This window comes from Melospiza georgiana, chromosome 19 (assembly GCF_028018845.1).
Source record: "Melospiza georgiana isolate bMelGeo1 chromosome 19, bMelGeo1.pri, whole genome shotgun sequence".
NCBI lineage: Eukaryota > Metazoa > Chordata > Aves > Passeriformes > Passerellidae > Melospiza > Melospiza georgiana.
Window position 1 is genome coordinate 8,930,321 of NC_080448.1, and position 14,939 is coordinate 8,945,259.

General features: G+C 61.3%; 1 protein-coding gene across 3 annotated transcripts in view; it reads right to left on the reverse strand.

Moving 5' to 3' along the window:
* Window positions 1-1,597: 1,597 nt before the first annotated feature.
* Window positions 1,598-14,939, reverse strand: part of SMG6 (SMG6 nonsense mediated mRNA decay factor) — a 108,827-nt gene continuing 95,485 nt past the window's right edge. For all 3 annotated transcript variants that reach the window (XM_058037450.1, XM_058037449.1, XM_058037448.1), the window contains exons 16-19: window positions 8,929-9,082; window positions 5,565-5,776; window positions 5,254-5,335; window positions 1,598-3,610 (exon numbers count right to left, since the gene is read on the reverse strand). In XM_058037450.1, the coding sequence (XP_057893433.1) occupies window positions 3,480-3,610; window positions 5,254-5,335; window positions 5,565-5,776; window positions 8,929-9,082 (579 nt within the window). In that variant the 3' untranslated portion in view covers window positions 1,598-3,479. The remainder of the gene's footprint in view (window positions 3,611-5,253; window positions 5,336-5,564; window positions 5,777-8,928; window positions 9,083-14,939) is intronic.

A 14,939-nucleotide genomic window follows, 5' to 3' on the forward strand; every position in this document is an offset into this window, starting at 1 on the left:
CGGAGAACTCGCTCAGTAGCCAAGGTGCCGCGAGAGCTGCTCCGGGATGGATGGACGGCGTGTCCCTCGGGAGAAGCCGATAAATCAGGGACTGACCCCGCGGCACCTCCGCCCCCGGCCGTGGGGGGTGCCGGGAGCCCGGCACCGGGCGGCAGCGACGCACAAGCTGTGAGTGAGGCCGGGCTGCGCCCCGAGGCTTTGGAGGACATGAGCCCGCTCCTTACCTCAGGGCTGCCCCCGGGCCAGGGGACGCCCTCGGCAGCGGCTGCACCGCTCCGGCTCCGCTCTGGGAGCCGCCGGCGCTCGGCTTGGCCGCGACGGGACCCGGACTGTGCCTCCCCGAGCGCCGTGAGTAGCTCGTCCGTCGTGGCCGGAGCGGCCGGCGCTGGGCCGGGGTGCGAGCCCGAGCATCCCCGGGGGCTCGGGACGGACTGACGGAGGGGACGGTGCGGGCTGAGCAGCAGGAGCGGGACGGGGCAGCGGCGGTCACGTCCGTGCTGGGGGGCCGGGGAATCGCGACGCTCCTCGGCCCGCAGCAAGCACTGAGCTCCCGTCCCCGGCGCAGGGCTCGGCCGGCTGCTCCCCGTGTGTCTGGGAGGCGGGGCAGGGCCTGTCCCAGACTGAGCCCCTGGGCCCTGCTCGCCATCAGGGATGCCCGGGGCACCCGGGCCAGCCCCGGGACCCGGCGGATTCGCCCTCGGGCGGCCACACTCGCCTTGATTATTTTTTATTTTTTTATTTTTTGCCAAAGACGCCCGTCTCCAGCGCGGCCGGGCCGGGCCGGGGGGTCCATGACAAAGACAAAGCGGTCTCTGGTTTGTCAGCTACGGGAGGTGGGCAGGGGCTGCGGGAGGGGGCGGTGGGGCAGAGCCCGGGGCCGAGTCCCCCCCGGCGCCCTCTGCCTCCACCGCAGCCCCTCTCCCACCTTCTGCTCGGTGTGGGCCAAGCCCCCCCAGCCTGGACCCCCCCGGCCCGTGCCCTGACCCCTCCGTTGGGGCAAATGTGAAGCTTCTCCCCCCTCCCGAGCCCCCTCCTCTCCTTTGCACACGAGGCTCCGGGCGGCCGCCAGCAGCGCCTGCCCCGGCCTCGCAGCCACTGTGCCTTAGCCCGAGCTGCGCCCCTGCCCCGGTGCCCCGGAGCTGCCCGGGGCTGCCCGGCGGCGGCGGCAGCGCCCAAAGCACAGCTGGCAGCGCCCAGCGGGGCCCCGGCCCCCCCTGTATCACGTCCAATTTGTACACGGGCTTCTCGCCCTTTTTTTTTTCTATAGTCGAAACGGAATGAGCAATAAAGTGACATTAACACGCGTGGCCTCGCGTTCTTCTCTGGGGAGGGGCCTGGCTGGTGCAGGGTTGAAGCTGAGCATGGCTGGGAGTGACCCTGGGGGTCACCTGGGGGTGCAGAGCTGCAGGGCGGGGACCCGGGGGGCTCTGTTGTGCACCTGGTTAGTCCAGACCCCCTCGGCTGGGGGCAGCAGCAGATGCAGGTGGGACAGAGCTGTTGTCATCCTTACAGTGTGTCCCACTGCTGCCCCTCCCTGGTGTCCCCCACCCCACCCTCAGCAGCAACTCATGGGCTGACAACAAACAACACAGCACGCTGCACTGACACATGTTTAATACTAAAAATTATTAAAACCAACTTAACATCCCGAACGCGGGCGCTGCCCCAAGACAAGGGCTCCCAGCCTGCTCAAGCTCTGCTCACTCTTGTGCCACCTGGTCTGGTGGCACCAAAACTGTCCCATGGCCGAGCCTGTGACACACCTGGCAGAGCTGCAGGGCCCTCCAGGCTGGTGGCGCCTGGCAAAGGAGCGCTGGGGCAGCGCCGTAAGAAAACAAACACTGAAACACACCCGGCGCGGAGGAGAAGGCAAAGTCTCTGCAAAGCTGGCAGCCAGCACGGTGTGGGCAAGGAATCGGGGTGTGGGTGCTGTGCCAGTGGCTCCGTGTGCCCCACAGCACCCCAAAGTCTCTGTGCCCGGTGCCCTGGGCTGGGCACTGCTCTGGCACGGGTTACCCAGCACGGTCTGCGTGTCCATCGCGCTGCCGAGGCTCTGACCCTGCTGCTGCCCTGCCCTGGGGCTGGGGGCTGGCACAGGGGTGGCTGACACAGGGGTGGCTGAGCTTCCTGATGCAGACTCTGGGTCTGAGCCACCCACACAGGAAAGGAAAATGCTGGGCTCTGTCCTGCTGCTTCCTCTGCCACCTCTGCCATGTCCCTCCCACGGCTGCGGCGCCCAGAGGGGACCAGGGGTGGCCCTGGGGCTGCTCCCACCCTGGCTCGTGGGACTGGGACTTGACAGAGCTCCAGGGGCTCTGGTTCAGGGGTTAATGCTCCCTCTTAGCTTCTGTGTCTGGTGTGTCACTGGGGATGGGACACTTGCTGATGGGACAAGGTGGGGTGTGGAAGGCTTAGCAGCACCCCAACCCCAACTCCAAGTGCAAAATGACCCAGGGATGAGGCAATGGCTCCATCCATGGACCCTCTCAGCTAGGCAAATAATGGGGCTGAGCATTTCTGTGGTTGTCTCTGACTCTGCAGCCATAGGCAGAAGCCAGATCCCACATGGGATCCCTGTGGCAATGTGAGGACACCCAGCACCCGTGGGACAGCCGGTCCTGGGGTCCTTGGAGAATTCTGTTAGCCTCACACTGAGTCCTAGGTCAAAAGCGTGCCTGAAGGTAGCAGGGTAGGACTAAGGGGTTTGGGGGAGAAGAAAAGGGACAAGGAACAGCTGGGGTGGGCAGGGCATCAGGGCAAAGCAGCTGTGGGGGTGTTCAAAGCCTCCCCCAGCAAAGCAGGCAGGGCACACACCTGAAAACTAACCTACACTGAAAAAATGAAACTCAACAAGCAAACCCCGCACCACGGAGAGGGCAAAGCCCTCTGCAAGCAGCACTCCTGCGTGGGGCAGCACACGGTGGGGAAGGGCATGGGGACCTGGGGCTGTCTGGCCATGCAGGACAAAATAGGCTGGGGCAGGGGGAAACCTGCCCTCGAAATCCATGGCCTCTCCAAGGGGTACAGGCTGGACTGAACAATCCCAAAGTCTGTGCCGGCGTGTCCCCAATCTCTGCCCTACGCAGCCTACAAACCCAAAGAGCCACCGAGGCACGGCTCGAGCTCTCTGCACCCAAGCAAACCAAGCAAAAGGCTGGTTGGTGATCCAGCACAGGGCTCACCCAAAGCTTCCCTCGCCAGCGGGGCTCTCCAGCTCCGCGCTGGCACTGCCCAAAGGCCGGCGGGCCCCTCAAGGGCCCAGCCTCCACGTGAACCATCCACAGCAACGACCTTCCCAGCTGCTCTGCCCTCGGGGGGCCCTTCTCAGCACGGCCATTCCGGGGTGGGTTGAAGACGTGGCGTTTATTGTTCGTGGTGGGCTGGCGGCGGCGCGGCGAGGCGGCCGCTGGAGCCGGGCTCCCGCCGTCAGGGGCTGCGTGACTCCCTCAGGGGCCCTGGGTGGGCCCCCCTCGGCCTCCTCAGCCCTCCTGAGCCCACTTGAGGAAGGTGGGGATGTCCCGCACCGGCACGTTGCGGGTCAGCGCTTTGACTCGCAGGTTCCGGTCGTCCGTCAGCAAAACCACTTCCCTGAGCAAACGGATGGGATCGTCTGCAACGAGACACACACACGGAGCACAGTGAAGCTCTGACCTGCCTCGGGCCTTCATCCATCCCGTGGTGTGCTCCCCTTCCATCCATCCCATGGTGTGCTCCCCTTCCATCCATCCCGTGGTGTGCTCCCCTTCCATCCATCCATCCATCCATCCCGTGGTGTTCTCCCCCCCTTCCATCCAGCCCGTGGTGTGCTCCCCTTCCATCCATCCCGTGGTGTGCTCCCCTACCCTCCCTGCTCCTTGCCAAGCTGCCTGGTGGGCCTCGCACACAGCCCTGCATCCCCAAGGCCATCTGCTCCCCTCTCTGTGCTGCCCAGGGGTGATTTGTGACCATTGCCCACTGGCCACAGGCTGGGAAGAGGAGGTCCCTGCCTGACCCAGGCCAGGAAGACGGCCTGCGACCCTGGCTCCAGCAGGAAGCTGGTGCTATTATTCTGTTGATCTCATTATAAGATCTAAAGCCACCCCTTATTTTTTGCGGAGCTTTTTTGGAGTCGCCACTGACACCGAGGCGTTTCTGGCTGGGGCTCAGACAGACACTGGGAGTTGATGCCTGAGAAAGAACCAGAGGGATCTTGCCCCCAGATGGATGAGCTGCCCCGCACGCAACGCGCCGGGCTGGGATGTGGGAGCCACGCTTACGTGTGTGCGAGGCAGGGGAAGCATATGGGCTATGTGTAAGCAGCTGGGTCCTGTGACCAGAGCACTGTTCCTATGAGCACAGGAAACACAGTGCCTCCGAGCCAGGACGGGAATGGAAAAAACAGAGTTTATGGGAGCCCAACATGGGCCCAGATTGGCTGCGCAGGGAGCAGCAGGACAAGGGGAAGGGGAGGGTGGCCAGGAACGCGGGCTATGGTCACGGTGTTGGGGCTGGGGATGGTGGGCAAGCACCTGGCTGGCTGTGCTGGAAGGAAGGGAATTAGGGGCTCAGTGGGAAGGCAGGGCAAGGATTGAGAGCTGCCTCAAGTGGGAGCAGGAGGTTTTGCGCGGACACTTTAAGAAATGTGTAACAATAAACATCCTCTGCCCCGCGCTGGTGACGCGCCTCCTTGTTACAAACCAGAGGCTGTCAGCTTGTCAGGCCCCATTCCCCATAATCCACATGATTTCAAAATTCAGCATCATTTGCACATAAACATTTGGTGACGGTTTCTCTGTGAATCTGACAAGTTAAGCTGCTAAGAATTCGTGCTGACAAATGCGGGTTGATTTCTTGGGCAGCTGCTGATGTGATTCCCATCCCTGCCGCCCTGGCAACAGCCTGGAGGCTGTCTGGTCCCAGCACACATGGCTGATGCCAACCAGGAATGCAGAGGAAAAAGCTCCTGGACAGAAGGCACAAGGGGTCATGGGGAGGAGGCATTTTCTGGCCCTTTGTCACCACAAAAAATGGATCTGTGGATGTTTATGGTGTGTTTGTCACAGGCTGGGGCATCCCCAAGGTGCCATGAGGTGACATTTGGCAATGAGGGGGGAGGGCCACAGCCTGGGGCTGACCGGAGGCAGGAGGTGGCACCTTGGTGTTGAAAGAGGCAAAATGCAGGAGGGAAACAGATCCAAGGGCCATGAAAGAGAAACGGGAGGAGTCTGTGGAATGCCACAGAGAAGGGACAAAGAGGATGTGAGGATGTCCCACCTTTGTTGGAAGGCATGAAATCCTTGGCCTTGTCATTGCAATAGTGGAGGCAGCAGGACAGAATCAGGTCGTCATTGTTTCCCTGGAAAAGAAAGGGCAAGGTTACCCTTGGCAGGGAAAACTTTGCACCCTCACCACCCTGCACCACCTCGAGACACCCCAACACAGCTCAGCGACAGCAGGCACACAAGGGCCTGCTCAGCCAGCTGCAGAGTGGGGGCACAGAGCCACCCCCTGCCAGAGCTCATGGAGCTCAGAATCCCTGGTTTTCCCAGAGGAGGTGGTGGCACAGAGCTCCCATTGCCCCTTACCTGCTGGCCGGTGGTGTCCTCGCTGCGGAAGGAGATGGACTCCAGCTCGTTGCCCCGGCTGGTCAGAGCCCTCAAACAGTTGTCCCTGCTCTCAAACCGCTCCTCCAGGAACTCGATGGACTTCCTGGCTCTCTCCTGCACTTGGCGGGCATAGCCTGCAGCCCGGTGCTCCATCTCTGGGCCCTTGGCCAGGCCATCCAGCTCGTTTATCACTTCAAACAGGAAGAGGAGGTACAGTTACCATGGGACAAGGTGCTCCCGTGACCTGCTGCTGGAGCACGCAAGCTGCCAAGGCCTCAGGGCCGGGGCACTGGGAGCTGGCTCAGGAAATCTGGGTTCAGCTGCTGCAGTGTCCCCGTGCTCCCGGACTTGGCTGCAGGTCTGGAAAAGCTTTGCTGCCTTCCACCTCCGTGGGTCACCTGGCTGGGCCCCGAGAGCTCAGACACCTCACCCCCACAGAGTAACTGGTGAGGGCAACCGGCTCTGCCCTGCCAAACCCTGGGGAGCACCGCTGTGCCCCCCCGCCCACCCTGCTGTACCATGCCAACAGCACGGCCGTGCCCAGGGCTGTCAGGAAACCCTCCACTCCTGCATCCTGCTCCTCTGTCTCTGAGCACAGCCATGGCCCTGTGCCTCCTGCCCGTGTGGCACTGCTGCCTCTGACTGCAGGGCTGCACATGGGAACAGGAAGCAGGCAGTTCCCACCCTGGCACTATTTCCCACACAAATCCCAGGCCTGTTTTCCCACTTGAAGCCACCACCCCGTGCTCCTGGCAGGGAACACGCTCCTTTCAACGCTTCACCCATCTGGCTCTGCGCATCTGTCCTGCCTCGAGACGAGCTTGGAATCCAGGTGGATTCCCAGCCTGTTCACCTTGACTGGAACCTCTTGTACTGCTGCCAAGTGGTTGGGAACTCCAGCTGCTCCATCCTGTCGAGCCCAAGGGACCCCAGAGCTCCAGGAGGGACCAACCCTTGGGCGCTGGGGCTGCTGGAAGAGCCGCTCTGTGTGTGTGAGTGATGATGCTTCTCAGCACATCTGGACACACCCTTGTATGCCTGGCCTCACAGCTGGCAGCAGGGCTGGGCACACAAATGTGCATCCAGATGTGCAAACAAGTGTCCCCTGGCCGTCCTGCGTGTGCACAGAGCTGGTGTGCACGTGTGTGCGAGGGAGCCTCCGGTCTCTGTGTGTGTGTGTGTGTGTGTGTGTGTGTGTTTGAGCCATGGCTTCATTTCTGAAGATTGTTTCCGAGCTTGGAGCCAAGTCCTGAGTTCAAGTGGGAACTATGCATTCCTTGGGGGGTTCGGGGAGAGAGCTCGGGGTCTGAGGCCTCTCCCCAGTGCTGTGAATCACTGCCCGGGGAGCCTGCGTGATCGCTCTGTTCCATGGTGAGCCTGGCACTCACTGTCTGGGTATTCCAATTAAATCTGCGTGGAGCTGCTTTGCTCTTCCCTGGCTGGAGACTCTCCTTGCTACCGACCTGATGCTGCCATTTCCACACAATGCACGGCTGGGCCCGGGGTGGGGGGAGCCGTGCAAGAACGGAACATCAAACAGGAAAAGCTGGTATTCCCTCCCGAAATCCGCCTTCCTGCTTCCAAGCTAAACAGGCTTCAAAGGGGAGGCTTGTTTGTGCTTCTGCACCAGGCCTGGCTTCTCCATGGCGGGGTCAGGCTCAAGGAGCACGGAGCAGGTTAAAGAGCAAGAGAAACAAACCCAACGAGAAGCCAAGCGCTTAACCCCTTGCTGCATCCCCGGCAAGAGCAGGGAGCAGTGCTGGGGAAGGGCACTGGGGCTCTCTCCAGCTGCCCGTGGGATGTGGCACCAAGGGCTCCCAGCAGCCACAGGCCCAGGGCATGGCTTCCTCCTGCCCATACTGATGGCTGTCCTGGGGGATGAGGGGGAATGGGACCAACAAGTGCATGGGCAGGGAGTTGCTGGCTTTGGGGTGCTTCTGGGGGGCTTGTGGCAGCAGTGGGAGATGAGTTACTCTGTCCCCATATGACGAGGCAGCAGGACAGGAGGGCACTAAAAGTGCTCAGTTGTGCCTGTGGCAGGGCAGGCCAGGCTCCTTCTGCAGGTTGAGGGCAGCAGTATCTTGGACAGGGGGAGGACCAGAGTGTTCAGCTCTCCTGCTGCCCCTGGCTGGGGTTTGATGGAGAAGCCTCCCAGCAACCACTGGAGTGCACCAGGAGGCAAAGCCATGGCTCCAGGGCAGGCCCCAGCTTTCCCAGGTGCTAACATGCCCCACAGCCCCCAGGGCTTCCCAGGCTCTGCTGGTGCTGCTGACTGCCTTCCCTTGCCTTCTGCAGTGCCAAGCCACGGAGCAACTTGGCAGCTCCTGTGCTGAGCTGGGCAGGCGTCCAGCCCTGCTCTCCCCACCCAGGGGTGCCAGCCCCAAGAATCCCTCCTGAGCTGGGGGGAAAGGGCAGCAGCTGGATGTTGGCTCTGGGACAGGCAGAGCTGCCTGCTGGTCCCCAGGAGCTGAGAAGGAACCCCCACAATGGCTCGGAGGGCAGCACGGGGTGCACCTGTGCCACCTCACTGCCTGACACCCACAGAACACCCAGCTGCTCCCCATCCTCTGGGGGCTGTGGATGGGATGTGGGCTCTGCACTGCCCAGCCCCACTCCTGCCCCAGCGTGTCCTGCTGTCCCTGGGGATGCTGTGAGTGCCAGGCTGGCTCGGGGCCGTGCCAGGTGCCGCGGTGGCACTGGCAGGAGCAGCGGCACCTCCAGCCCGGAGCGTGATCAAACACCCAGAGCAAAGGCACAGGCCCAGGGCTGCACCACCCCGGGAGACCACCCAGCAGCACAGCCGTTATCTGCCAGGGTGAGTGTTTACCAATAACGGGAACCAGCTTGCTGTTTTACTGCGAGCTTTATAAGGAGAAAAAGAAGGGCTGGGCTTGAGCAGCCCCGGGACGCTGCTGGGACACAGGCCGGCCATTTGCTCAGCCTGCCTAAGCCCCAGCTCAGCTGGGATAAGCTCTCTGCTCTGATTGTTTAACAATTCCTCCTCCTTGCTCCCTTCGAAATTCCCTCCAAATCCTGTTTAACACCCATCTGCTTGCTGCCAGCCCCTGGCACCCCCAAATGCAGCAGTGGGAGAAAGTTTGCTGAGTGCTGTGGGCAGAGGGCTGGCAGGGAGGGAGCAGGGTGACAGGGGCTGAAGGAATGCCAACAACGACTGGGATGAGACAGGGCAGGATGAAGTCCAGTCCCACGGCACAAGCTGACCAGCTCCAGACCACACAGGCACTGAGGGCACGTGGGGCATGGAGAGAGGGAGCCAGCCTGGAGGAACAGACCACACCAGGGGAGAGGAGGAGCCCCCCAGCACAGCACTGGCCCTACTCACCGATCAGGGGCACCACCAGGATGAACTTCCTGCAGTCCAGCAGCGTGACCAAACTGCCCAGGTGGTCGATGAAACCATTGGTGTCTGGGACCAGAAAGACAGGTCTGATCTCCAGCTCCATCTGCCTCATTTGGCTCTGGTCTTTCAGCACGGCCTGGAGGAGAAGGAAGGACACATGGTGAGTAAGGAGGATGTCAGTCCTATGATCCATGGACCCTGAGAGCACAAGATAAGCCTGGCTGGCACATACAGATCCATGGGAAGGGGATGGGAGGAGGCTGCATCCATCCCACCTGCACACAGCACACATGGGAGCAGGATGGCAAAAGCCTCCAAGAAAACATTCTCCTAGAAAAACAGCCCTGTCCAAGCTTTGGGAGAACTGGCACCGGCCTTGAAAACGGAGGTATTTTGGGAATTGTCCTATTTGTGGGACTGGCAGTTGCCAGGATCATCTGCACTGGTGCCAAGGGGGAGGGAGGACAGGGGTTCTGGGGCTACACATGGAAATAGGTCAAGGTGACAAGAGACAAAACAAACCAGTTTGGGATGCATAAGTCTTGCCAACAGCCTCCTAACACAGGGACCTCAAGCAGGCAGCCAGAGGCCTGTGGGGTAGGGATCCTTGGCTGAATATCTCCTTCACTGTCCCACCACCACCTCCTGCACATGCCTTGTCTTTTCCAACTCCATCCAGCTGGGAAACCAGGTGGGTTCCAGCCCTGAAAGCTCACAGCACTGTCCTTGGTCGAGCCCTTCACACCCACAGAGAGCAGAGGTGCTCACACTCACAGGGGGAGGGTCTGCTGGGGCTGGCTGGCTGCCCTCTGGGCTGCACCTGGACCTCTGGCCCAAGCCAGCTGCCAAAACGGGACCCCAGAGCTCACGTATGACTTTCGAGGCTCTCGAAGGACTTGGGCTCTTCAGTAAGCCACAGGCTTAAAAAACTCAGGATGCTATTCTAGTGCTTCCTCTGCTTAAAAATAGCTTCCCTGGACTCGCTGATGTTTGCTGCCTCTAATAGGAACCGGTCACCCATGGAGCAGAGCAGAGCTGCTGTGGAACACATCCACCATGCAAACCCTTCTGAGATCGGGCTTGGACCCACCAGATGTGCCCTAGGCACACGTGGTGACCACCAACCCTGTCCTGCCCAAGGTATGGGGAGCTCCCCCTACCCACAGCGAGGATCCCAACCCTCCCTCAGTCATGCCAAACCCTGGAACAACGAGCTGCATGGGCCAGCAGTGGCCATGGAAAGAAGTGGTTTTTAATTCATTTCCAAGTGTTGTCATCTGGCTTTAAATCAAGGCGGCTTGATGCTGCCACCTCCCACAAGTGTCTCCAGGCAAGGCAGCAAGCAGAACCTCACCACGTGCCTCCCACCCTCCTTCTGGCAGTGCTGGTCCCACAAACCCTCAGGGGAGGCAGGCAGAGCAGGGGGCACGTCAGGTCCTGTCTGCTGCATGCCAGCAGGAGGACAAGCCCTGCCCATCACACAGAGGACACAGCAGTGTCCCCAGGCTGCAGCTCTGCACCAGCCACGTGCTAGATGCCATCCCTGCCTGTGCTCTGCCTTGGCACCCACTGGTGGCACAGGAGCTGCTACAATCAGGGACAACCTGGAACCAACTCAGCAGAATGGAGCTGCTGCTGCCCCCTCACCACAAGGACAGCAGCAGCTGGGGTGTCACCACAGAGTTTTGGGGTGTGGGAGGAGCTGCTTGTCCCTTGGAGGCACTGGAGCCTGCTCCACCTGCCTTGGGGACATAGAGAAGGGCCTCAGAGAGTGGCAAGTCCCTCGTGGGGCTGCCATAGAGGTCAATGGCCCCGAAGCTGCAGGAAGTGGGGGTGAAACCACGCAAAGAGTGACAGTGCTATGTGAACAAGAGCTGGTGGCAGGAGGGGACCCCCCTGCACCCCAATTCACTTCCTGAGCCTGTGACTCAGCCCAGCCCGTGCAGGTGACCTCGGCAGTGTCAGCAGGACCCGCTGACCTGCTCACCCACCCCTGGGGCCGGGGAGGGCAGCACCCTCGTGTGTGGCATTTGCCCCGGCAGGGCCGTACCCGGGCGATTCCTGGCAGCCTCCAGCCAGGCCTGTGCCGGCCGTCACGTCCCATTCCGCTCCCCGGGCCGCCCGGTGAGAGAAGGACACAGGATGCGCCGGGAGTGAAAGAGCGAGGTCGGCGGGGAGCGTGCCAAGTCCCCGCGCACAGCTCCGGGCCGCTCGGGGAGCCAGAGGGAAACTCGCCTCTGCAGAGTTCAGAGGCCGGCAGCGAGATTTATTTTTGTTTGTGTGAGTAAAAGGCTGCAGAAGCCTCCGGCCAAGGGGTTTGGGGGAGAGAGGAGTGGCCTGTGATTCATGCGGACGCTGGCTGGCCCCACGCCAGAGATGAAAGGGAGCCCATGTGCGGCAGAACCGGGGAGGCCAGTTCTGCCTTAACCCTTCTGCTGGTCAGTGGGGCACGGACCCATGCGGGTGTGGATCAGGATGTCCATGTTTGGGACTCAGCTTCTGTGATTTTAGGGCTGCCAGAAGTGAACTGCTGGTCCCACGGTGCCTCAGGGTCCCAAAAACGAGAAGGGGGAGATGGTGGCCTGTGTGCCCTGCTGGGAGGTGGGCTTTGGAAACCAGGGTGGATGGAACAGCAGAGGTACAGCCTCGCCCTGGCCCGAGTGTTTTGGGGCAGCCGCATTTTAGCTTTGGCTTATTTGGGTTAAACAAACAGGCTCAGCTTGGCTCAGCTCAGTGGCAGGGTGACCCCACAGCGCTGGATGTGGCAGTGGAGCTCTGAGACCAGGGGCTCCTTGTGCTGTCCTGGGCTGCCAGCTCCACTCCCCTCACCTCCTGCACCCGCACGCTGCAATGTCAGCGCTGCCAGCACCCGCAGCCCCCTCCCCATCCCGCTGTCCGGCCACGGGGGCTTCTCCCGGGAGCTGGGCCGGAGCCGGAGGTGGCTCCCCCGGCTGCCCCAGCTGGTGGCAGCACTGAGAGCAGACACTCCCGCACGCACAGTCCCAAATTCCCAGCTCATCCATCAGCTGCCATCACCTGGGGAATTCCCCGGAAGCCGATGGCCGGGTGAGGGCTCCTAGCGAGGGCAGGGGACGGGTCCCCCAAAAGCCAGGGCTTTGTGCAGAGCGACAGGGGGGCGAACTGAGGGGATCCACCGCCAGCACAGAAAAGAAGAAGGCTCCACAGGGACCCTGGAGCTGGGCACACGGACCCCAGAACTCCTCTGCCCGTGGTGCCAGGATGGCAGAGAGGCCGAACAGAAAAGCGCCAGGTCGCACGGGGTCACGCCGCTCAGGCCAGCACCATCCTGCCACCACCTCTGTCCCGCCACCACCCTCTCCCCAGCCGCGGCCAGAGCCGGCGCCGCTGCCCCTTCCAAGCCCGCGCTCTCCGCGGGGATCGGATTTTCCAGGGCCGAGAACAATGCCTCCTCCAAGCCTCTCTGCTCCAGGGCTTCCTCCTCCCAAGGCTCGTCCCCAGCGTCTTCCTCGGGAGCGAACGTGCCCCGTGGCTGGTAGCGCACCGGGGCCGCCGCCGTGGCGGAGCCGCCGTGGGTGGGTGTGCGCCTTCCGCAGGCAGCAGGCACCCGCTCCAGGCAGGTGCTGTGCGTGTGCGCCCGCCGCATTGTTCCTGCGGGGAGCGAGAGCGTGAATGGGACACGGCTAAATTTAGCCACTTACTCACACTACCGCCACAAAGGAGCGGCTGCATCTTAAGGGGGCGGCCGTTCCGTGGGCTCAGAAGGGACAGGAGAGAGGCTATTTTGGGAAGACATGTCATAATTGGCAGTCCCCGGTTGAGCTGCTTCTGTAATGCTGAGCAAAACAATAGCAGCATCCAGAGGAAGAGCCTGTTATGTTTCAGGTGGGATGTTTTCAACCGGTCAGGAAACTCGACCGCTCCCAGCGCGCAGCGGCGGCACAAAGGACAGGGGAGGCTGAACAGCATGGACCGAGGGCTGGCCAAGCAGCAGGACATGCTGTGGCTTGGGGACAGCCCTGGCCAAGCAGCAGGACACGCTGTGGCTTGGGGACAGCCCTGTCTCACAGAGCTGCCTGCCCCAGCAGTGTTGCTGCCACCTCTTCTTGTCCACCTGCCTGCCTGCTCTCTCCTCCCTCTGAACACCTGAGATGCGCCGGGTTTTACACCTCGTGCTGATGCAGCATCCCTGCTGTCAGCAGCTGGCACCAGCTCTGTCCCAGTGTGGGAATGTGGTGAGGGCAGTGGCAGGCTGGCAGTGCAGCCAGGGAGCTGCTTGGCATCTGGAGCTGACCAGGGACACAAGAAACCTGACCCTGCTCTGGTCTATCCTTCCTCTCAGAGTAATGGTTTGAGGTCTGTGCTTGTGTAGGGGAGTGGAGCTGAGCTGAGCTCCCTCTAAAGCTGGTGCTGGCTGAGGGCCACCCCATTTGCCACTTATCCTGCCTGGACCTGTGCTTCCCCAGCAGCTCAAGCCACAGTCCTGCAGATAGCCAGGACAGGGACAGGGGCCTAAGGAGAGCAGTGAAGCTCAAATCCCCCTCAAGGTGTCAATCAGCAGCACAGCTGGGCTGCCAGAGACTGGGGAGCAGGGCAAAGGCAGGAAAACCTGCAGGGGAGAAGGCAGATCCATGAGAAATACAACTCTGCAAATCCCAGGTGAGGCTGTGACACTGTGCTCTCCTTGGGCAGAGAAAGGAACCACACAGCCAAGAGATGAAGGCTTTGCACCCTGGGGCACTGCACACAGCATCACAGATTCCACAGGAGGCAGCCACAGCACCTGGACCTGAGTCCTGTGTGCTGAGCCAGGAGCCACATCTGCTGGAGCTGATGGAGCTGTGCCTTGTCCCCAGAAAAACGAAAGGGTGACTTGGAGAGCAGCTGACATTCCCTAGGTGGGCAGTGAATGAGAGGCTGTAGCAGGGAAGGGAAAAGTTCCCCAGCTCCCATGAAACACTAAATCTGTTGGGAAAAGCAGAAAGGTCAAGGATCACAGGTTAAGAGGGAAAGTGGAGGGGGTGGATGCTGAGCTGGCTCCAACCTGGCCTCCCCCAGCAGCATTTTCCACCCCAGCTCCTCTGCTGCTCCAGCTGCGTGGTCAGTACCCGGGCAGGGAGAGAGCACTGGGGCAAGCACACATGTTCTGCTCCAGGCCATTCCCAGCCAGCCACGGCCTGGATGACTTTACTGAAGCCCCAAGGACTTCTCCTCCACCCCGCTCCTTCAGCCTCCAAGTGCACCTCAGCTCTCAGCTGTGCAGCCCCTGAAGCTGCCCACACCCTCATTCTGACCTCTCTCTGCCTGCGAGCATCGGCCCCAGCCCGGCTGAGGAGGAAGGGAGGAGCAGGCCGGGGGGAGAAAGCCCCTGACAGCATCAGGCAGCCCCCACTGTCCCTGCAGAGTGGGCAGCGGCCATCCCGGGGGGCCCCGGCGCAGCTGCAGCGCTGCCCTCCCCGAACATGTGCAGTTCCTGTTTGCTGCGCCTGTACAAGGCACTGGGAAGTGGGGAATTTACTTACACCTCCCTCTTAACAACCATGGGAGGCTGGAAGGCTTCAGGCCGCTTTAATTTACGGCCCATCTCTCCAATCTCTCACTCGTTTTTTTTTTTTGCGTTGCTGCTCTTTCTTCCTCCTCGCCTTAACGTGACCCAGGTACCTGCCAACAATAATGGACTCGCTTGTGGGGGCGGCCCCTCCCTCCCTGCACACAAACTTCTACCTTGATATGGATTGCTCCGAATTCAAATGAAAAAAAAAAAAAAAATAAAAAAGTGGGGGGGGGGGAGGAAAAAAAAAAAGAGAAAAAAGGCGAAATCTGCAAAGGTTGGGGTGGGTTTGGAAAAGCGAAGCGCAGTGGTTCTGGGCCCGGCGCCAGTAGCCCGAGGGTACACATGTGCAGGCTCTCCCAGTAGGGCCTTCAGCAGCCCTGTTTTACAACCACCTCGGCACACACTGCAGAGTTCACGCATATGGCCAGACAGATGTGTCTGGCTTACGTTCAAGGCTGGA